The 22,477-nt window shown below is 44.5% G+C and overlaps 1 protein-coding gene and 1 long non-coding RNA gene across 2 annotated transcripts; one reads left to right on the top strand and one right to left on the bottom strand.

Moving 5' to 3' along the window:
• The first annotated feature begins 111 nt into the window (after positions 1-111).
• LOC120037110 lies at positions 112-2,816 on the top strand. Its single transcript, XR_005474764.1, has 2 exons — positions 112-397; positions 1,548-2,816. It is a non-coding gene; the product is annotated as an uncharacterized LOC120037110 (long non-coding RNA).
• Positions 2,817-9,392: 6,576 nt separating this feature from the next.
• LOC120037116 (non-receptor tyrosine-protein kinase TYK2-like) lies at positions 9,393-22,266 on the bottom strand. The gene is made up of 24 exons (XM_038983295.1): positions 22,160-22,266; positions 21,324-21,532; positions 19,380-19,503; positions 18,564-18,696; positions 18,256-18,419; positions 17,667-18,051; positions 17,354-17,539; positions 16,922-17,079; positions 16,636-16,747; positions 16,315-16,498; positions 16,072-16,190; positions 15,660-15,830; positions 15,316-15,403; positions 14,919-15,046; positions 14,555-14,690; positions 14,027-14,178; positions 13,753-13,903; positions 13,530-13,621; positions 13,193-13,385; positions 12,841-12,959; positions 10,800-10,972; positions 10,566-10,683; positions 10,280-10,402; positions 9,393-10,187 (listed from the first exon to the last, which is right to left on the bottom strand). Exons 2-24 carry the CDS (start codon positions 21,508-21,510, stop codon positions 10,047-10,049), a joined length of 3,537 nt encoding a protein of 1,178 aa, XP_038839223.1. The 5' UTR covers positions 21,511-21,532; positions 22,160-22,266; the 3' UTR covers positions 9,393-10,046.
• Between the last annotated feature and the right edge of the window lie 211 nt (positions 22,267-22,477).

A 22,477-nucleotide genomic window follows, 5' to 3' on the forward strand; every position in this document is an offset into this window, starting at 1 on the left:
ATTGGACGAGAGGATGCATTTTTTTTATACCACGTCACGTCATGAGCGGGGCGGGTAGTTGCTGACTGTAGCTTGCCTGTCATAAATTAAAACCAGTGATGCCCACTGCAAGTTCAACAGACCTACATGATCCAGTACATTGAATAGCCCTTATGCACATTCCATGATCGAACGTTCTAAACACACTTCCTATCGGTTTGGCAATTTCCGGTCAGTCTAGTTGTTATCGACGATATAACGTTACTACCACTATGTCACAGTTTTTGTCTTCAGGACTTGCCTCAAATTAATATTAATGATGTACATCGAATTGTTAAATCAGCCTCCGAGACTCCAGCTAGCAAGAATGAAAAGGGGTTCAAGATGTATATAGGAAGCTACATAGACAACTATGAAGGTGAGTACCAAGTCAGTGACAGATATAACGTTAGCTAGCTAATTTAACTATTAACTGTAGCTAGCTAGTTACTTCGTAAAATGATGTAACGTTGACAGAATCTACCTGAGAATGTGTGTATTTTCGTTAGCTTGGTTAAGTTATGCTTGCTAGCTATATTTGCTAGCTAAAAAGAATTGTTATTCATGTCTTCTACACAGTATCTAACAAAGATACATTGACAGGGGAGATCACCGTGACGCTTCGAACACACCGACTGTGTCATTGCGTTTCGATACACCAGAAGTACATTTATTTCCAATGGAACGCTGCGTTTGCCTTGCAGCATTGCGTTGCAGAGGCAGTTGCAGTGCGTTCTGTGTGGTGCATACTGTAATGAAACAGGCAGGGAGCAGGTCTCGAACCCTCGACCTCCTATCGCCCGAGGTCCGGCGCGCTATCGACTGTGCCGCAAAAGCATGCTCGTGCGGCAGAGTCGATTTCCGCGCTTATAAACCCAGGGTCGTTACAATACGTTCGATTTATCGAATGTTCATTAGGACTATAACTTTTCCCAAATTTGGTTTATAATTCTTTTTTAATTATGCAATGTTACCAAATGAAAATAAAGTTGAGGTGCCTTCTGCCCTGATGAAGGCCTTCTGCCCTGATGAAGGTAGGCTAGTCTTCTCCAGGACCCATTGTTGTTCAAGACAGTTACAGTCATTCATTACATTCTTATTGGACTCACATACACTCTTAGAGAAAAAGGTTCCAAAAGTGTCCTTCTGCTTTCCCCATAGGATAACCTTTTTTGGTTCCAGGTATAACCCTTTGGGGAAAATGTTATACATGGAACCCAATAGGGTTCTACTTGGAACCAAAAGGGGTACTACCTGGAACCAAAAAGGGATCTCCTATGGGGACAGCCGGAGAACCCTTTTAAGTAGATAGTACCATTCTTTCTAAGAGTAGAGTTGGCCTGGGCTACAGTTTATTGATATAGTCATAGACTGAATTGTAGTGTTTCAAGGCATTGTTAATGATGGTTGATGAGTATTACAATGCTTGTAGAGCATAATAAACTGTAATGAGGTTGATAGTAGATATAATATGTGGGTGGAATTCAAGTTACACACAATATTGATAATTATTTTGAATTATATTTTAGATTCTTGGCGACAGGGGACTCCTACAGGACCATTGGATTCAGCTTCCGAGTTGGACGGTCCACGGTGGCAGGCATTGTCCCCTCTGTGGCACAAGCCATTTGGGACTGTTTGGTTGGTGAATACATGCCTGTCCCCAAGGAGGAAGACTGATGGGCCATCGCTGCCGAGTTCCTGGAGAGGTGGAATTTCCCGAACTGTCTTGGCTCCATTGATGGGAAACATGTAGTAATCCAGGCTCCACCGTGCTCAGGTTCGCAATTCTACAACTACAAGGGTACATATTCAGTTGTACTCTTGGCTGTAGTAGATGCCAACTACTGTTTCTGTGTTGTCGATGTTGGTGCTTACGGCAAGGGAAGTGATGGCAGGACCCTCCGGGACTCTGCCTTTGGCCAGGCACTTCAGGATGGCACCCTGGAGATTCCACCACCTGCATCACTCCCTGGAGCTGAAGACCTGGGACCTGTTCCCCACATCTTCGTCGGCAACGAGGCCTTCCCTTTCAGACCCAACCTCATGAGGCCCTACGCTGGATGCCAGCTGCCATTGCCAAAGTCTGTAAGGATCTTTAACAAACGATTGTCCAGGGCAAGGTTAGTTGTTGAATGCGCCTTTGGGATTCTGGCAGCCCGGTGGAGAATGTATTGGAGAGTGCTTGGTCTCAGCCCTCAAATGTCGATGCCTGCGTGAAGGCCACGTGTGTTCTCTATAACTACCTGCGGAGGTCATTCCAGGAGCCGCTCCGGGTGGAGATGGGCACGCCAAATGGTCACCTACCTAGCCAACAACGCCCCCAGACAGGCACTCCAGGTGAGGGAGAAGCTGACCACCTACTTCTCATCGCCAGCAGGTGAAGTCCCATGGCAGTATGGAGTGAAACTGCTCTTTTAAGAGCCCCCTAACATAAAGGTTATTTTAAGAACCATCCACCATTGTCCATAAAGTTGCATTTTTTCCCCAGATTACTTTATGTATCATTGTCTCTCTTCATTTGGAAGTTATATTTAAGTGACATTTGGGAGTAAAGACCACACCTTAAAACCCCTTCCCTCTCCCATTAACGTCAGTATTATACACACCTGGCATGGTACATCAGGTGAGCGGGAGCACTAGTTAAGGTTATACTACATACAGTTAAGTATGATAACAAAGGGAAAGGGTAACCTAGGGTCCATACAAATAGTACAGTTTACCACCATGTTCACTGGCCTGACAAAATACAGGTGGGGAAAAAAAAAACTTCAGACATGGCCATAAAGAGAGAGAGGGCAGGCCACTGGAGATCTGAGGGACAGAGAGGAGTGGAGAAGAGGTGTGTGTGTGTCTCTGGAAGAAGAAAAAAATAATGTGTAGCCATAACACAGCTAAACAAACAAATGGCCCCTGGACATCATGGACCAGTCGATGGAACATAACTTCACAAACAGTTTCAACACTCTGGTTTTCAAGTGGTTTTAAATGAAAGAAATATATTCACCTTTAGTCTCGTAAGAGACCAACAAGAGCATCTGTGAATTCTCCGGTGTTTGAGTTTCAATTCTGTCAATTCAGAAATCTATGTAACACTAATAATGAATGCTATCCTAAGACTGTATAAACAAATGACTTTATGAATTGACTGAATTTAAACAGAACTGACTTGTGAAAAGAAAGGTACAATGAGGGAGGTCAAAACAACAACCAGACAACTCCTCTTCCTGTCCTTCCTCTCCTCTTCCTGTCCTTCCTCTCCTCTTCCTGTCCTTCCTCTCCTCTTCCTGTCCTTCCTCTCCTCTTCCTGTCCTTCCTGTGAGCCGGTCGGCTAAATTGGCTCCATTTCTGAAAGGGAAGAGAAAAACAACACATACAAGCTTAACATAATATGACACCATAAAAGGTGAGATTTATGTTAACTAAATACTGCTTGTATAGTGTAGTTAGTGGCATAAATATAGGAACCGTGTGGTAAAGTTGGTAATACTTGCTGTTTACTCATGGAATTTGTATTTCAGATCAAAAGATGAATGTGACAGGCAAATATTTAGACAGCAAACTTGTTTTAGGATATTATCTAACCCAGAAACAACAGCTATACATTTGCCTCATATTAATACTTTGATCTGAAATACCAATTAACCTACATGACTATACTGTAAAAATGACCTACTTCACGGTCGCAACACTTATGACACTACCTGTGATGTGGAGAAGAAAAAAAACGTACCATTGAATTCGGCTTCGAAAAGCAGCTGATACATTTTAACCGTGACTGCTGCTTTTCTTTGCTGAGGCAGCCTCTTCAGTGTTGGCACCAGGCTCATGGCAAAGAGGGTCTCCTCATCCTCCTTCCTGTGAGCATCAGGTTAGGCTGCATCCCTCTCGACGGCTTGGCTCGGCCTCTGCTGAAATGAGTTGAGTGGATCTGGGGGCTGGTACCTCCGATGACGCCTGGCGTGACGTTGTTCCTCTTAGTTTCTCTCTCTGTTTCTCTCCATGGCCACATCCTGTTCAACAAGGTCCTCAGTGGTCACTTCCGTGAGGTTCATAATAATCTCAGGTGGTCCTAGATCCAGAGGTGCTTCCTCCATTTCATCATCTTCCATGGCTGCACCGGTGGTGGTCATACTCGTGGATGATGTTGTAGAGTGTAACAGTATAACTTTAAACCGTCCCCTCGCCCCGACACGGGCGCGAACCAGGGACCCTCTGCACACATCAACAACTGACACCCACGAAGCATCGCTACCCATCGCTCCACAAAGGCCACGGCCCTTGCAGCGCAAGGCGCAACACTACTTCTAGGTTTCAGAGCAAGTGACGTAACTGATTGAAACGCTACTAGCGCGTACCCGCTAACTAGCTAGCCATTTCACATCCGTTACAGAGGGTCTCACTCCACCGGTGGAGGCGATGGTCGCACTTGTAGGTGACGTTGAGGGTCTTGATGCACCGGTGGCGACAACACTTGTGGGTGACGTAGTAGAGGGTCTGGCTGTAAAATTGCCACTCATTGCCCTAGGCACAATAAATAAATCCAGAAAAGAAAGAATGTGGCAAAAGCGCCAAGGCTGCTGGCCTGAAGCTGCTAACCCAGACCTCTCTCTTCTCTTTCTCTGCCCTTCTCTCTCTCTGATACCTGTCCCTGAGTCCTCTCCACTTCCTCCTACAGTCTTCTTCTACATAGACATGAACATGATAAGCCAAACCATTACCTACCATAACTATAGTTATTAGATAGCTATTCATGGACATGTCACCTACTGTACACATAGACACACACACACGGTTATCTGACCAACTTTTCAGGGGTACAGTAGTATCTACCATTTCTATTACTATTTATCTAGCATACACACTCACACTCTTTCAAACATGATTATTTGGTAAAGTTATCAGCGGTAGTAACTAGCATAATTTATTTGACTATTTCTTTCACACTCACACCTCATTGGCTAGGTAGCTAACGCTAACTAGCCACATCTAGCACAAGCTCACTACTAAACTGACCTGGCAATCCTACTATCGTGGACACTTTTCTCCAAGCAGCATTTTTGTGTTTATGTCCCTGTAGCTGTCAGCAGTTGTGTCAAAAAGACACGGTTTTGAGGATACCTCGAAAATGATTCTCTCCTCCATGTGTCCAACCGCATGCGACCATCTGCAAAAGGTACCTGCATCTGTATAGTTGCCTAGCTGCGCAAAAAAGTTACTGTGAGGATCTGTGTTTATTGCACTATAACCCAATACTACATCACGTGATTGAATATTAGCAACTGTTGGCCTGGGTGTCTGTGTGTGTGTGCTGGAAGTAACATTTTGCCCCAGATAAGTGTGCTGAGAAGCTGTGGTTAACCTTGAGTGAGAACAGTATGCTTTCTATGCAGGTGCAAATATCTCAAACAATGTTACAGAACTGTCTGACCTCAGTCTCTAGGGTGTGGGAGCGTAATCTACACAGCAACAGCACCGGACACCAAGGAGCGCCAAGAGGCTGGGACCAGCCTGAGCGCCGGCGATAGGCTGAGCAAGTTTAAACCACGCTCAGCCTCTACTGTGATAGGCCAACAGTCGGGTTGGAACTACGTCTGTCACAGTATAAGAACAGCTGTTTACTTACATCCTGCCAGTTTTCTGTTCTACCCTGCGAGGTGTTACAGTGAACCCGTATATACGAAAATTGCATTTACCATTTATCGCTTGAGTTTAATAAAAATACTTAAAGTATATTCGGTGACTCTGAATCACATTTTGTCCTCATACCAGATTTGAATTGACGCAAATCCCTTATATTATGCAGCAGTGATGCAATGACGTAGTCGGTGTGTTCAAACCGTGAGGGCTGCCTGTCACAGGTCCATGAGGAAGAGTGAAAAGCAGCACAGCATGAGAGTAGGGAAAGGTTATAGATAGCTACTAGGGACCTTGTTAAACATCTCCTGTGGGACACTGTCATCATGGTTCAAATGTGTTGGAGACAGTGTCAACGTTTAATCTTATCAGTAGATATATATTAATGATGGGTCCCAATCCCAATTTAGAATTGCCCACTTAACAGGTTATTTGGTAAAGATCTGTTGATGCAGTGTTTGGTAATTGTGTTACTGAGACACAATGTATTCATGTATAGTTAAATGAGCCCCTAGTTAAGAAGACTAGACACTACTATGTTTATTGTTATTTATGGGCCGCATCATTCTTGTTTCTCACTTCAGTCTTTCATCACACATATCTTCACAGATGGTGTTAAAGCACGTACCAGTGATAGTGGTCCAAAGCCACTGCTCCTGTGTTGCAGGAAGTGCTCTGTGCAATCATCTGGTGGCCCTTCTTTACCAGACAGCGCACTACTCTCAACTAAACATTCCTGCTGCACCACCAGTTCACAGCTGCACAGACACAGAACAGCGTTGGCACAAGCCAAGAACACTTGTGAGTCTATCAATATCCATAAAAAAATGCACCTGAAAAGTATTCAGCCTATGTAACAGTAAATCCTTGTTAATTAGGGTGTGAAACCAGGTCCGGTTGATGGGATAGAGTTCCGTAAACCTACTAACTCGTGTGCTGATGGAATAAGGTAAATTGGAGGTTCCTAGAATGGGAACATTTTAGAAAACATTTTCTTGTGATTGTTTTTGTATCCAGATGATAAGCCTAAACAGTGGCGTCTTTACGATATAATGACAAATGTTTGGGACAAAGACTGGGGGAAAATATATAATCTATAAATCTGTATATTTTAATTCATTTTATTTGAACTTTCGGGCTTGTGCTGTTTCTGGAAAAGTTACATGAATCTTTGTCATAGTAATCTCTCCAACCTGATGTTAAGGTTTTAAAATGTTTTGCAGAAGTTCTCTCTACAAAGCACTCAATGGATACATGCCTGACATGGACCTTTTCCGCGTCTCAGAAACGTATGCCAACTTTTCTCCACTTACTGCCCCTCTTGTGACAACAATGGAAATGTCAGCTGACGTGCCCCTGGTTGAGTCCGCCTTTGGGCCAGTGCAAGCCGGCAGTGTTCTGTCCTATCAGCTTCCACAGCCAAAGACCTGTGAAATTGTGAAGATTGCCGATGCCCCTTCTCCACGAATACTTCCATTAGATGGCTACAGGCTTCAGGCTTCCCAGTGTGCTTACATCCTTAGCCATCAGGAGCAGTTCCACCTCAAGGCATTAGAGACAACCTACGAGATGTCACACAAAGTCGAGGTTGCTACAAGGGAGCAGAGCAGCAGCCCGGAATGGCATCAGCTCAGGAAAATGAGAATAACATCCTAACGTTTCCGAGATGTTTGCCATGTCCGGGGAGAGACCTCAGCTGACCACCTAGCTGAGCGGATGTTCAAGGGATCTGGTATGCAGACCATGGATGAAGAGGGGGCTTAGCCATGGAGCCAGTGGCTGTACAGGAGTACTGTACACTGAAGAATGTTAACTTCTTTCCGTGTGGCTTCGTAGTGCACCCAGATGCTCCGTGGTTAGGATCCTCTCCAGATGGCATCATATTTGATCCCAGTGTAAGACCACACTTTGGACTCTTAGAGGTCAAGTGCCCAAATGTACCAAGTTATGTTGACTGCCCTTACCTGTAGATACAGAATGGAGAGCTGAAGTTGAAGAGATCTCATGCTTACTACTGGCAGGTGCAAGGTCAAATCCTTCTCACAGGTTGTAGCTGGTGTGACTTTGTCATCTGTGCACAGGAGGACATCCTAGTTGAAAGGATATATAAAGATCTACAGGTTGTAGCTGGTGTGACTTTGTCATCTGTGCACAGGAGGACATCCTAGTTGAAAGGATATATAAAGATCTACAGGTTGTAGCTGGTGTGACTTTGTCATCTGTGCACAGGAGGATATCCTAGTTGAAAGGATATATAAAGATCTACAGGTTGTAGCTGGTGTGACTTTGTCATCTGTGCACAGGAGGACATCCTAGTTGAAAGGATATATAAAGATCTACAGGTTGTAGCTGGTGTGACTTTGTCATCTGTGCACAGGAGGAGATCCTAGTTGAAAGGATATATAAAGATCTACAGGTTGTAGCTGGTGTGACTTTGTCATCTGTGCACAGGAGGATATCCTAGTTGAAAGGATATATAAAGATCTACAGGTTGTAGCTGGTGTGACTTTGTCATCTGTGCACAGGAGGACATCCTAGTTGAAAGGACATATAAAGATCTACAGGTTGTAGATGGTGTGACTTTGTCATCTGTGCACAGGAGGATATCCTAGTTGAAAGGATATATAAAGATCTACAGGTTGTAGCTGGTGTGACTTTGTCATCTGTACACAGGAGGATATCCTAGTTGAAAGGATATATAAAGATCTACAGGTTGTAGCTGGTGTGACTTTGTCATCTGTACACAGGAGGACATCCTAGTTGAAAGGATATATAAAGATCTACAGGTTGTAGATGGTGTGACTTTGTCATCTGTGCACAGGAGGACATCCTAGTTGAAAGGATATATAAAGATCTACAGGTTGTAGCTGGTGTGACTTTGTCATCTGTGCACAGGAGGAGATCCTAGTTGAAAGGATATATAAAGATCTACAGGTTGTAGCTGGTGTGACTTTGTCATCTGTACACAGGAGGAGATCCTAGTTGAAAGGATATATAAAGATCTACAGGTTGTAGCTGGTGTGACTTTGTCATCTGTACACAGGAGGACATCCTAGTTGAAAGGATATATAAAGATCTACAGGTTTCAAAAACTATAAGAGGGAAGGTTGACCACTTTTATGTTTACCACTACTTGCAGAAGTGTCTATGGTTTTGTGAAAAATAAGTATTGATGTTCTTGTGAAGAAATCTACAGTAGAATAGATTTGTTTAAAAACATGTATTTCAGCAAATGTTCAACAGTTCAGTTAATCAATTACACATCTGTAACATTGTATTCAATCTTGCATTCTGGCTATTCTGTGTTGCATTCTGTGTTGCATTCTATTCTGTGTTGCATTCTGGCTATCCCTAAACTCATTGCCTAATTAAAGCCAATACAAGCTCCACACAAACTGATATTCACTACAACACAAATGATTGATACATGTCGTAGATAAACAAATTATTATTTTTCTGCTAGCAAATAAACACATGTACATTTACACAGGCTTGGCCCATGCTCTGGACCGGATCAGAGACGGCACAGTCCACAGGCAGCGCACCTTGTTCTTCATCCCCCTCAGTCGGAGCAGGGCCAAGCCACATCTGAGTAGGCAGTTTGCTCAAGTTGACAAACACAAGAGGACTTCCCTTTGCTTTGCACTCAACACCCTTTTTTTTAAATAAATACACAATTGGTCATTTACAGTCGGTGAAAGTGTTACAAATGATGAACTAACAATTCACAACCTGCATTTTTTGGACTTTGGTCAAATTTATTAAACACAGTCAAGGGATACAAATGCTTACTTTTCAACATTGACCCACTCAAACATTTAATACATACAAACATAAGGAAAAACATATGATACAATAAAAACAGTAAATGTTTAATATTTACATCAATACAGAAATAAAGAGAAACTGTTGGTAATATATATGCCTCAACTGAAGTGTTATATTAATCATGTGAACATTATGAGTGACAAATCATGTGGAACGACAGCTCCTCTCCTCTTCTGGATAGTAAATATTTCATATGAATGGGATCCTCCAACTCGGGCTAAAATGTAGAACCTAATTGGATCAGTCACGGAACATGGACCCGGTTCTCCTCCCGAGACAGCACTATAGCTGCCGTTCAGGGAATTTCACACCTAAAAAATATATATCTGTCGCATCAAAATAAAACAAGTGCCATCACTAAGGGCTCATCTATATGAATGAATAGATGGGAATTACTAAAAACCTGAGTTCCTATTTATTAATACAAAGAGCAGTCTACTCCTTCAGAACAGACAGAGGGCACTGTGGTTCAGGGTGTGGTGTAGACTCTAGAGTAGACTTATGTAGCCAAGTGCTGAGGTATACAGGAGTAAGGCCAGCTGGCCTGTGAAAAAGTAAGGTTCTCATTGGCTAATTTGGGCCAGCCACATATTGGGTTGCCGTTCGTATGGCTTGCGAATCGCTTCGATGGAATCAATGAGGGATTTGAAAGATGGCCGTCTCGCGGGGTCAAAGTCCCAACAATGCTGCATCAACATGTGGACCTGTTGAAAACAAGACAGGTTCGTTTCCCTAGGTGCATCTGGCTTACAGAAATAATGAAGACTGTGTGAGAGTGTTTAGCTGTATGCTTTACCTCGCTAGGACAGTCTCGGGGGCAGGGCAACCTATTGTGTTTCTCCAGCAGCTTGATCAGCACCATCACCGTCATCTGACCCGGCACGTTATCCATCACGTTACCCATCATCTGAACAAACTTCTATAAAAAACACATACAATACATACACGTCACAATTAATACACTCAGCAAACCACACACTGACTGCATCAGTATTATGTAAAGGGTTGGTGTCCTTGATTAAATGGATCATGCAGATTTAGACTGAGCTAGTTTGAGAGAGACGAAGGATGTCGTTTCGTACCACTGGAGGGCTCTGACGATGGTCACCGTGGGTCATGACCTCATAGAGCGTCACGCCAAAGGACCAAATGTCTGAAGAGAAGGAAAACTTGCTCTCCTTCAGACACTCAATCGCATACCTGTAAAATAAGTCAAAGGTTACCGTAAGACACCTTTTTAATGCACACATCTGGACTCTAAATTAGCAGCCCAGAGCCCAGCAGGGAAGTAATTGCTCAATGGCTCCAGGACTCACCAGTACACAGGACTGTCTCCATCCTCACGCACGCGGTAGTAAACATCTCCCTCTGGGATGTATTTGGTAAGGCCAAAGTCCCCGATCTTCACCAGATGCTCATTCTCCACCAGTACGTTCCGGGCAGCCAAGTCCCGGTGGATGTATCGCTTCGAGTGCAGGTAATCCATCCCCTTAAAAGGAAAAAAAGCAGAAGGAGCAGGTGGAGAGATGAGGGAGACCAAGGTGAAAGAGAGTAGCGGTTAGAGAAGAAAATAGAGTACTTTAATCTATTGTTGTATGAAACAATATTCCAATATTGGATAGCAAATCTTCAACTTGAACCCAAACAGTGTACCAGCTACAGAACCCTAGAAAGAATCTAGATTACATATACAGTTTAAAGTTTACATACACTTAGGTTGGAGTCATTAAAACTAATTTTTTTCAACCACTCCACAAATTTCTTGTTAACAAACTATAGTTTTGGCAAGTCAATTAGGACATCTACTTTGTGCATGACAAGTAATTTTTCCAACAATTGTTTACAGACAGATTATTTCACTTATAATTCACTGTATCACAATTCCAGTGGGTCAGAATTTTACATACACTAAGATGCCTGTGCCTTTAAACAGCTTGGAAAATTCCAGAAAATTATGTCATGGCTTTAGAAGCTTCTGATAGGCTAATTGACATCATTTGAGTCAATTGGAGGTGTACCTGTGAATGTATTTCAAGGCCTACCTTCAAACTTAGTGCCTCTTTGCTTGACATCATGAGAAAATCAAAAGAAATCAGTCAAGACCTCAGAAAAAAATGGTAGACCTCCACAAATCTGGTTCATCCTTGGGAGCAATTTCCAAACGCCTGAAGGTACCACGTTCATCCGTACAAACAATAGTACGCAAGTATAAACACCATGGGACCACGCAGCCGTTATATCGCTCAGGAAGGAGATGCATTCTGTCTCCTAGAGATGAAAGTACTTTGGTGCGAAAAGTGAAAATCAATCCCAGAACAGCAGCAAAGGACCTTGTGAAGATGCTGGAGGACACATGTACAAAAGTATCTATATCCACAGTAAAACGAGTCCTATATCGAATAATCTGAAAGGCCCCTTAGCAAGGAAGAAGCCACTGCTCCAAAACAGCCATAAAAAAGCCAGACTATGGTTTGCAACTGCACATGGGGACAAAGATCATACTTTTTGGAGAAATGTCCTCTGGTCTGATTAAACAAAAATAGAACTGTTTGGCCATAATGACCATCGTTATGTTTGGAGGAAAAAGGGGGAGGCTTGCAAGCCGAAGAATACCATCCCAACCGTGAAGCACGGGGGTGGCAGCATCATGTTGTGGGGGTGCTTTGCTGCAGGAGGGACTAGTGCAACTTCACAAAATAGATGGCATCGAGGGAGGAAAATTATGTGGATATATTGAAGCAACATCTCAAGACATTAGTTAGGAAGTTAAAGCTTGGTCGCAAATGACTCTTCCAAATGGACAATGACCCCAAGCATACTTCCAAAGTTGTGGCAAAATGGCTTAAGGACAACAAAGACAAGGTATTGGAGTGGCCATCAAAGCCCTGACATCAATCCTATAGAAAATGTGTGGGCAGAACTGAAAAAGGATGTGTGAGCAAGGAGGCCTACAAACCTGACTCAGTTACACCAGCTCTGTCAGGAGGAATGGGCCAAAATTCACACAACTTATTGTGGGAAGCTTGTGGAAGGCTACCCGAAATGTTTGACCCAAGTTAAACAATTTAAAAGGCAATGCTACCAAATACTAATTGAGTGTATGTAAACTTCTGACCCACTGGGAATGTGATGAAAGAAATAAAAGCTGAAATAAATAATTCTCTACTATTATTCTGACATTTCACATTCTCAAAATAGTGGTGATCCCAACTGACCTAAGACGGGGAATTTTTACTAGGACTAAATGTCAGGAATTGTGAAAAACGGAGTTGAAATGTATTTGGCTAAGATGTATGTAAACTTCCGACTTCAACTGTATCTTTATATTACCAGCCCCACGTGCAGTGCTCGTCTCACCTGGCAGATCTGCTGTGCAAAGAGGAGGCTGTGAGCCACGCCCAGGCGGTGTTTGGCTAGGTACTCTCTGAGGCTGCCCAGCGGTAGAAACTCCATAATCAGCTGCACCGTCTGCCCTCCTGTGGAGACAACGAAACAGGCATTTACAGCAGTCACTCATACATACAGACGCTAACCTACACACGTATATGTGAACAGATGCTGGAAACCCCCCACACATGAACATGTCATATGTAGGAAGGAGCCAAGCAAGAAACGTAATAAACAAGCATTGTATGAAAATGAGACAGCTAGTCATATACAGCAGGTGGATGACAGACAGGTGAGCTTGACTGGATCACATGCCACTCACCCAGCTCAGAGCAGCAGCCCTTGTACTTGACTATGTTGCTGTGGTAAAGAGACTTGAGGATCTCAATCTCCTTCATCCAGCCTTCATGGAGATGGCTGCCTCCCTCATGCTTCAGGGCCTTCACTGCCACATAGTCCCCTGTCCCGTCGTTGGCTGGGTCATACACATAGAGCATCACCTTCCCAAAGTGACCCTGGAGACAGAGAGAGAGCACAAAGCATTCTCTCAGAGGGAGGCCAGGGAATAATGTTTTACATAATGCTAGTAGATCACAAAGTACAACAGAAGATGAAGAGCACAGAGGGGTTTATGTTGTTCTGCGGGGAAATTAATTCACCTCCCCTAAGTCCCGGATCTTTTTCAAGTAGCGTTTGAGGAAAACGTTGGGGTCAGCATCCGGGAGAGACTTCAGGGGGGATATGTCAGGATCTGATCAGAAACCAGGAGAGCAACATTAAAGCAACACTAATCAATCACGAAAATGTGGTCAATCTAAATGCTAGAGGAGGAGACGGGAGAGAAACAGACTGTGATCCAAAGAATAAAAGGAGAGGACATACTCTTGATCTGTAGTTCAGTGAGCTCTCGAAGCACAGTGCGGAAGGACGGCCTCTCCCGGGGTTCGTAGGTCAAACACATGCTAATGAAGCTGGCCAGTTCCTGCGACGAGGGCTCGGTGAGGCGACTCCGCGTCTCATAGAAACGCTCTTTCTGTTGGCAGGAGAGAGGTCAGGGTTCAGCCTGAATCACAGGCATGGTAAGAGGATGGCAGATAAATGAGTTATGATTAGAGGGAGGAGAATTGAAGGGCATTCACGATAGGGCTGTAGGTACCTCAGTGAGCGTGCTGCCACTCATGGGCAAATCTCCATTGTTGCAGATCTCCAGCAGTGTGGCTCCAAAGCTCCACTGGTCGGCAGCTCTGCCGAATGGGGAACTGCTTGGCACACACTCCGGGGCGATCCATGGGATTCGCTCGACACGCTCTGTAGAGCATACAGACAGTCTAAGTCACACCAGGCTATATAATACCACTACATTCAATAGGTTCATGAATCACATGGACTCACAGCGCAAACTAAATAACCTCTAAAGCCTTCCTGCTAAGTGTCAATATGATGACAAGTACAAGACAACCAGGAAGTGGGCCTCACAGCAACCAGGAAGTGGTTTGCACAGGGCTTCCTGTGACTCAATCTGATCTAAAAGAATTAAGACCAAACAAAATCACCAGAGACGGAAATTGAGGGTTGACAAAATAACTCATTGTGGAGAGATTCTATTTCTCATGTAGTGAGTGTTGCCCAACATGGAAGTGGTCTGGTAGGAACCAACTGTTTTATTGGTCAAGTAGGAACTAACCTTCTCTGGACAGCACGTTGAGGGCAATGCCTGGATCGCTCAGCTTGACAAAGGGAAAGGTGCCCTCCTCCAGACCACGGCGAGCCACCAGAATGTTTTTGGCACAGACGTTACCATGTACCAGTTGTTTAGTCTCCTGCAGTAACCAGGTGGTAGAGGTAACAACATAAAGTACATGCAGGACACTCAATAGTGGGAGATGAGGGTTGGCAATACATTAACTATGGACACAAGGGTTTAGAGTTTGAAACGGAGGGACTATCACAGAAGACAGGAGATCAACATCCTAAAAGATCATTGTTTCATACAATTAGTGAGGAGTAATCTTAGTTTGTTGTGATGTGAGGGTATCAGGCTGACTTACAAGGTAGCTCAGGGCACTGGCCAGCTGTTTGGCTACAGTAAATTTCCACTGAGGAGTGACCAGCGCCCTTTCCCTTCGCAAGAACACATCCAGAGGCCCAAACTCCACAAACTCCTCCACCATGATGTCTGCAGACAGGTCAAAGACAAGGATTATTATCAAGGATCACACTACCTACTTTTAGAGATAAGCGACACTTCAATGTATTGATTCTAATTAAAGGGATATGGTTTGGCTGAGAGTCAGGCTTGTGATTGTACTGTACACCAGTCCTGTTGCCTAGTAATTCAAACAACCAATACAATTAACCTTCTGAGAGAGAAGTGTCAGTGCTGAAGAAGGAAGTTGCACAGCTGAATGAGGAAGTGTGAGGTTGAGTAGTGCCACGGTGACTTACTCTCAGATCCTTTGACAGACACTCCGTGTACAAAGACCAGGTGACTGTGAGATACTTGGCTCATCAGACTGGCTGTTTCAAAGAACGCCTACGAGAGGACAGGAAAGAGGAAGCATTATCATGACATTGTAAACAAAGGTTCACATTCAACAGAGTTGAATTGGTGAAAACGGTAGTTTAGAACCAACAAGGTACTTAAGAAACCGTTGTGTGAATGTGGCAAACTGGGTTGGAACCTGGGATGGTGTTATCGCACAGAGCTAAAGTCTCCAGGTCTCAGGTAAGGTTACTCATCACGCAATCAATTCCTGTAAGAGGATAATGATACAGTATTGGTAACTCACTAATGCTATGTCCTTGTGGCTCTGGTCCAAGATCTTAAGAACCACTCGGATCTCTTTGCGATCAGTAAGATTGTTGTTCCACTTGTCCTCCTCATCCTCCTCTGCTCCGCCCCACACCAACAGACTGCCTGAGTAGATGTTGGTCCTGGTCCCACGGCCCAGATGCTGCTCCTGAGCACAGGGACAAACAGACATTTTAGAAGTACTGGGTACAAACCGGACAAAGATAGAGAAGAGCATCAGTGTTCAGTAGTCAATTCCAAAAATGTATTGGAATTTAGTGAAACTGGGAGGTACTGTTGCAAAGTGTTTCGCTACGGTGTGCCCTACTGAATATAACCCAGGTGAAACATACACAAAGGAGGGCGCTGACAGAGAGATGTATAGAAGAGAAAAATGCCCTCTCTCTCACCTGGGTGATCTCCTTGTCTTTGATCTGATGGAACCTCAGCTGAGTCAGACAGAGGGCCACAGAGTCAGGCTGAACACACTGGTCCGCACCCTGCCTCATCACCAAGAGGTTGGACAGTTCTGCAGCACACAAACACTCATTTAAATACAGTATAAGAAAACATGGACACACAACCCTACCTTACAACATCGCTGTACATATGTTGAGCTGTTGTATGTTAGGGTCAGAACAACACCAACTAACCTGCAGGTCGGGGTAGGCAGCATTTCTTCACAGTGAAATTGTCCGTGCCAGACTTGAGCACAAAGGTCTTGAGGCTGTCGGTGAGCTCCTTGACACTGGAGAACTCCCGGTCCCAGCCTTCCAGAGCAAACACTGAACCACTATGCAGGATCCTGAACTGCTTGTGGATTGCAGCTTGTCCATCCTATAGGAAGCCAGCAAAGACACACACATGCATCCAAATATAGAACTTCTAATGACATTGTATTGCTTTTTATATTTTTGGACTCAACATTTCCCATGTTCCTCGTCCTTCAGGGCTTGGTGTGGAGGTACTTTTACCTGACTCTTGTTTAGAACAGCTAATATGATGTGGTGGTAGTCGAGGACGCTCCAGCGCACAAGAAAGGCTCCCTCTGCTTCCTTCCTCAGTCTCTGCAGCACAAAGTCATCACTGAAAAAGACAGTAAGAATTGTAGTGGGAGCCAGGGCAGTGTGTGTGTGTGTGTGTGTGTGTGTGTGTGTGTGTGTGTGTGTGTGTGTGTGTGTGTGTGTGTGTGTGTGTGTGTGTGTGTGTGTGTGTGTGTGTGTGTGTGTGTGTGTGTGTGTGTGTGTGTGTGTTACTCACTTCATTGGTCCATGGAGGCCATTGGTGGCACTGAGCACTACTCTGGGCGGAGCCACCTCGTGACACAGGTAGTGGTGTGCGTCTGCAGTAAGCCGGAAGTACCCGTCCAGGAGGGAGACGAAAGACAGAGCCTCAAGGCTGGAATTCATTTGAACCTCCTACACACATATAAACATATCATCCTCAGAAAACACCACCTACACACATTTCGCAGTCAGATACTCCGCTTCCATACAGACATATATCATATAGTAAGATGCAACTTCACACACACACAAACCTAACTTGAGATCCGCACACTTGACTTAGGTTTTTGCATAAATCATGCACTGTTGTCAATGAGGGATTTTCACAAAACATGGAGCTACGTGTGTGTATCTCAAGATAAGTTTGGGGCCCAAAAGAAAGCAGTTGAGATGTAGGTGCTCGAACCATAGAGAAGTTGTCTTGTTTAATGATGCTGACGTTGGCTCCAGTGATGGAGATGTGGGAGATTTCAGGGAAGTCGCAGAAAGACGTCCATGTGTCAGAGGGTTTGGGTTCTTGCTGGAGGGGCGATTGCTTCACACTTTTCCGATTCCCTAAGTAATCGTTCCCAAAGTAACTGTTGGCCTGAGGCTAGAACGGATAGACACAACTTACAGAGCATCCCACAGAAGGCATACTACGAGAAACACACAAAGGAAACTCACAGTTCTAACTAGCAGTCAAAGGGCCTGATAAACATCCAATGGGACAGACATACCTTCTTCACTGTCAACTTCCTCCACTGAATCCCCTTGGTACCAGACACCATGACCTCATGCATGACCTGAGGGCCAACGTTCTCAGGGGCAGATGCCCCAAGGGCATGGCTGGTGTTGAGGTAGGAGCCGCTCCCGTCGCCCCCGTCCTTCCTCAGCTCCAGGTGGGCCGTGAGGAAGGTCTCGGTGCCGAAGCGGGGGGCTAGGTGCTCCAGAGTAGACAGGTATTTATACATGACCTCCTGGGAGCCCAGGCGTCCTACGTCCACAGTGTGCTCCTGGAAGGTCCTCACAAAGTCAGCAAACACACGCCGGATACGGATCTTGGTCAGGAAGTTGTCCCTCGCTATGTGTTTGGAGAAGGATCTCGGAATGCAGCGCAGGAAGCTGCAGTATGGCAAGGGGAATATGGAAGTAAATCAAAACATTACGGCTGTGTTTGTAATGGCACTAGTTTCCCTATATAGTGCACTAGTTTTGATAGTGAATAAGGTGCCATTTTCAACACAGCCTCAGACTATAGTAATGTCTGAAACCTTGTCAAAGCCCTTCCTGAAGCAATGCACCCATCCCCTTTGACTCATGGCTTACCTGACAGACTTTGCCACTTCCTGTAGCGTGCAGCCTGAGCGCAGGGCCTGGTGAGACAGGTGCAGCACAGCCATCCCCAGACTCTCATTCTTAAAGCAACTCAACTCTTCCTTTCCTTGAGCATCCTCCATCGGCGTGACATCATTCACAAAATCAAACTTTGCCTAAGCGAAACAAAAGGGAAATGACTTATTTCACAATATGAAAATGTCCGTGTGACACAGGAATATTATGTTAATGCACACTTCCACAGGAATATATGAATACAAACACATTTTGGATAAAACACGCCTCATTCTGAAACTCACCTGGCAGAAGAGGTATTCCAGGGAGGTCATTTCTAGTAGAGGTGAGCCCCCGTGCTCTGTCCCTGACCGTGGGGCATATCGCGCCACTGACGGCTCCTTCTCACTCAACCCATGCCAATTCCGAAAGTAAAACCTGGGAACAGAAAGAGAAAATTCCCTATATAAATATGCCTGTACGTAAAAGCATACAGTGCATAGTCTCCCCAAACAGACCAATACTAACTCTCTCTCACACACACACACACACACACACACACTATAAAAACAGTTGGCTGGTATGCCCTAGCCCGTCTGAGCGGTCGGCTGTGAATGCCCTCTCCCGCTAGCACAATTATGCTGACTGGGATTTGGGTTCTGACCCTCCACAGGATGTCCGCTCAGAACAATGCTGATGCTTCTCTGGGTTCTGATCCTCCACAGGATATCCGCTCAGAACAATGCTGATGCTTCTCTGGATTCTGATCCTCCACAGGATGTCCGCTCAGAACAATGCTGATGCTTCTCTGGGTTCTGATCCTCCACAGGATATCTGCTCAGAACAATGCTGATGCTTCTCTGGATTCTGATCCTCCACAGGATATCCGCTCAGAACAATGCTGATGCTTCTCTGGGTTCTGATCCTCCACAGGATGTCCGCTCAGAACAATGCTGATGCTTCTCTGGATTCTGATCCTCCACAGGATGTCCGGGATAACTAAGGTAGGCTGAACAGCCAAACTAACGGGACTCAAGGGAAACTGAAGGGAGTGTGAGGGAAATGTAGGTAGAGAGGAGGGGACGGATGGCCTTTTTTAAAACACACACACACAAACTAACCTCATGCGATAATGGAGTGTCAGTCTTGTCTGCTCTTCTGAGTTGAAGAAATGGTTGGGACTGTACCAACAGTGGGATTCAGGGTCATACAGGGAAAACAGGACATGGCACAGTGGAGTTATACCTAGGGGGACAGATATATAGGTTACGCACACCTTGGATTCACCCTTTCAATGACATACAGTGCATTCAGAAAGTATTCAGACCCCTTCACTTTTTTCCACAGTTTGTTACGGTACAGCCTTATTCTAAAGTGGATTAAATAAATAAAAATGTCCTCATCAATCTACACACAAAACCCCATAATGACAAAGCGAAAATAGGTTTTTAGAAATATTTGCAAATGTAAAAAAAACAACTCTAATACCTTATTTACATAAGTATTCAGATCCTTTGCTATGAGACTCGAAATTGAGCACAGGTGCATCCTGTTTCAATTGATCATCCTTGAGATGTTTCTACAACTTGATTGGAGTCCACCTGTGGTAAATTCAATTGATTGGACATGATTTGGAAAGGCACACACCTGTCTATATAAGGTCCCACAGTTGACAGTGAATGTCAGAGCAAAAACCAAGCCATGAGGTCGAAGGAATTGTACATAGACAGGCTTGTGTTGAGGCACAGATCTGGGGAAGGGTACCAAAACATTTCTGCAGCATTGAAGGTCCCAAAGAACACAGTGGCCTCCATCATTCTTAAATTGAAGACGTTTGGAAACACCAAGAATCTTCCTAGAGCTGGCCACCCAGCCAAACTGAGCAATCGGGGAAGTAGGGCCTTGGTCAGGGAGGTGACCAAGAACCCTATGGTCACTTTGACAGAGCTCCAGAGTTCCTCTGCGGAGATGGGAGAACCTTCTAGAAGGTCAACCATCTCTGCAGCACTCCACCAATTAGGCCTTGCTGGTAGAGTGGCCAGATGGAAGCCACTAAGTAAAAGGCACATGACAACCCACTTGGAGTTTGCCAAAAGGCATCTAAATGACTCTCAGACCATGAGAAACAAGATTCTCTGGTCAGATGAAACCAAGATTGAACTCTTTGGCCTGAATGCCAAGCGTCACGTCTGGAGGAAACCAGGCACCTCTCATTACCTGGCAAATAACATCCCTACAGTTAATCATGGGGGTGGCAGCATCATGCGGTGGGGATGTTTTTCAGCGGAAAGGACTGGGAGACTAGTCAGGATCGAGGGAAAGATGATCAGAGCAAAGTACATCGTTGATGAAAACCTGCTCCAGAGCACTCAGGACCTCAGACAGGGGGGAAGGTTCACCTTCCAACAGGACAAGGACTCGAAGCACACAGCCAAGACAACGCAGGAGTGGCTTCGGGACAAGTCTCTGAATGTCTCGATCGAACATCTCTGGAGAGACCTGAAAATAGCTGTTCAGCGACGCTCCCCATCCAACCTGACAGAGCTTGAGACGATCTGCAGAGAAGAATGGGAGAAACTCCCCAGATACTGGTGTGTCAAGCTTGTAGCGTCATACCCAAGAAGACCCAAGGCTGTAATCGCTGCCAAAGGTACTTCAACAAAGTACTGACTAAAGGGTCTGAATATTTATGTAAATATTTCAACATCAAAAAAAAAATTATACATTTGCAAGCATTTCTAAAAACCTGTTTTTGCTTAATCATTATGGGGTACTGTGTGTAGATTGATGAGGAAAATAAACTATTTAATCAATTTTAGAATAAGGCTGTAATGTAAAAAAAAATTGGAAATTGTGAAGGGGTCTGAATACTTTCCTCAATGCCCTGTAAAACCCAGATTCCTGGGGTCATCAACCCAAACACACCCTTACGTGCCAGGCTGCCAATGTCCTCAAACATGAGGAAACAGAACACCACAGCTAACCGGAGCCCTAAATTCTTTCTCAATACTCACACAAAGTATTCTTTCTGTTTCATGAAAACAATAAATGGCACTTGTTCTTACCCACAGTCTGTGCTGCAGAGATGGAAAGCTCCTCAGCTGTCACTTTACCCTCTGTGTGGGTCAGATAGCACTCCCCTCCCTTGGTCCAAAACAGATAGACATGGACGCCTGGTCCCTGAGGAGGCTCACACTGGCCTGTGGATGACCCTGTCCTGGTACTCTTGGAGCGGCCACTTCGAGACATCATGGACCAGGCTGGGTCACAACACCTGTCCCAGGTAGGAAGTAAGAGAAAAGTATTTCACTGTAATCCAGCACTTACCACAAGCAGTAATTCAATAGTGTCTGAGTGTGCAAAATCACTAATTGAAAAGAAAATTAGATAACAACTAAGAACATACGTTTTATACATGGGTTTTGTTAATATCAACAAAAATTATACTCAATTACAATGTAAGCCTTATTGTAGCAAGTAAGCACATCTGGATCAAATAGATTTGTTACCATGTAATTGATCGGCATTATTACCATGTTCTGAGAACTCGCGATATGATTCAATATTTTCTAGTAAGGCCTTCCGGGGTATTGCACATGAACTTCAGTAAAGACGCATATTTAACGATAACATGACATGAAAATCCGGATAGAATTTATCCAATGTTTCCACATTTTAAAAATCGATTCTCACCAATACATTAATCACTTCGTCATCGAACTGATTGCTCACGGATATGGTGGCATATAGCCTACTGTGTACTGTAAACAATTGTAAACCAGTGGCATAAAGCCCACTTCCTATAATGCTGATGATACAGTATGCTTTATCCGCCAATGCTGGAATAAACCCGGGTATTTGTAAATTGTACTGCACATTTGTCAAACTACAGAATTCTTACCATTTAGTTGCGTCCCTAAAACGTGTAGTTAGAAAACCCAATGCAGGTTGAACCGAAGTCCACTCTTCGTATGATTTCCTAATGCGTGTCTCCCCTACTCCTACGCATGCCCGTGAAGCGCATAGACAGAGAAGTCAGCTACAAAATGAAAACACCGAAAGCCACTTTTGGCCACTCCCCTTGAACCAGCTGTACTACAGTAGGCTTGTGGGATAGATCAAATCAAATCGTATTTATCACATGCGCCGAATACAGCAGTTGTAGACCTTATCGTGAAATGCTTACTTACAAGCCCTTAACCAACATTGCAGTTAAAGA

Source organism: Salvelinus namaycush, chromosome 3 (genome assembly GCF_016432855.1).
Source record: "Salvelinus namaycush isolate Seneca chromosome 3, SaNama_1.0, whole genome shotgun sequence".
Classification (NCBI taxonomy): domain Eukaryota; kingdom Metazoa; phylum Chordata; class Actinopteri; order Salmoniformes; family Salmonidae; genus Salvelinus; species Salvelinus namaycush.

Coding starts and splice junctions, on each gene's coding strand:
- LOC120037116 (XM_038983295.1), bottom strand. CDS start 21,510: ATGATGTCTCGAAGTGGCCGCTCCAAGAGTACCAGGACAGGGTCATCC. Junction 14,179..14,554: donor CAACGTGCTGTCCAGAGAAG/GTTAGTTCCTAC, acceptor TATGCTCTACAG/AGCGTGTCGAGCGAATCCCA. Junction 13,622..13,752: donor CACTGAACTACAGATCAAGA/GTATGTCCTCTC, acceptor GTTTCTGATCAG/ATCCTGACATATCCCCCCTG.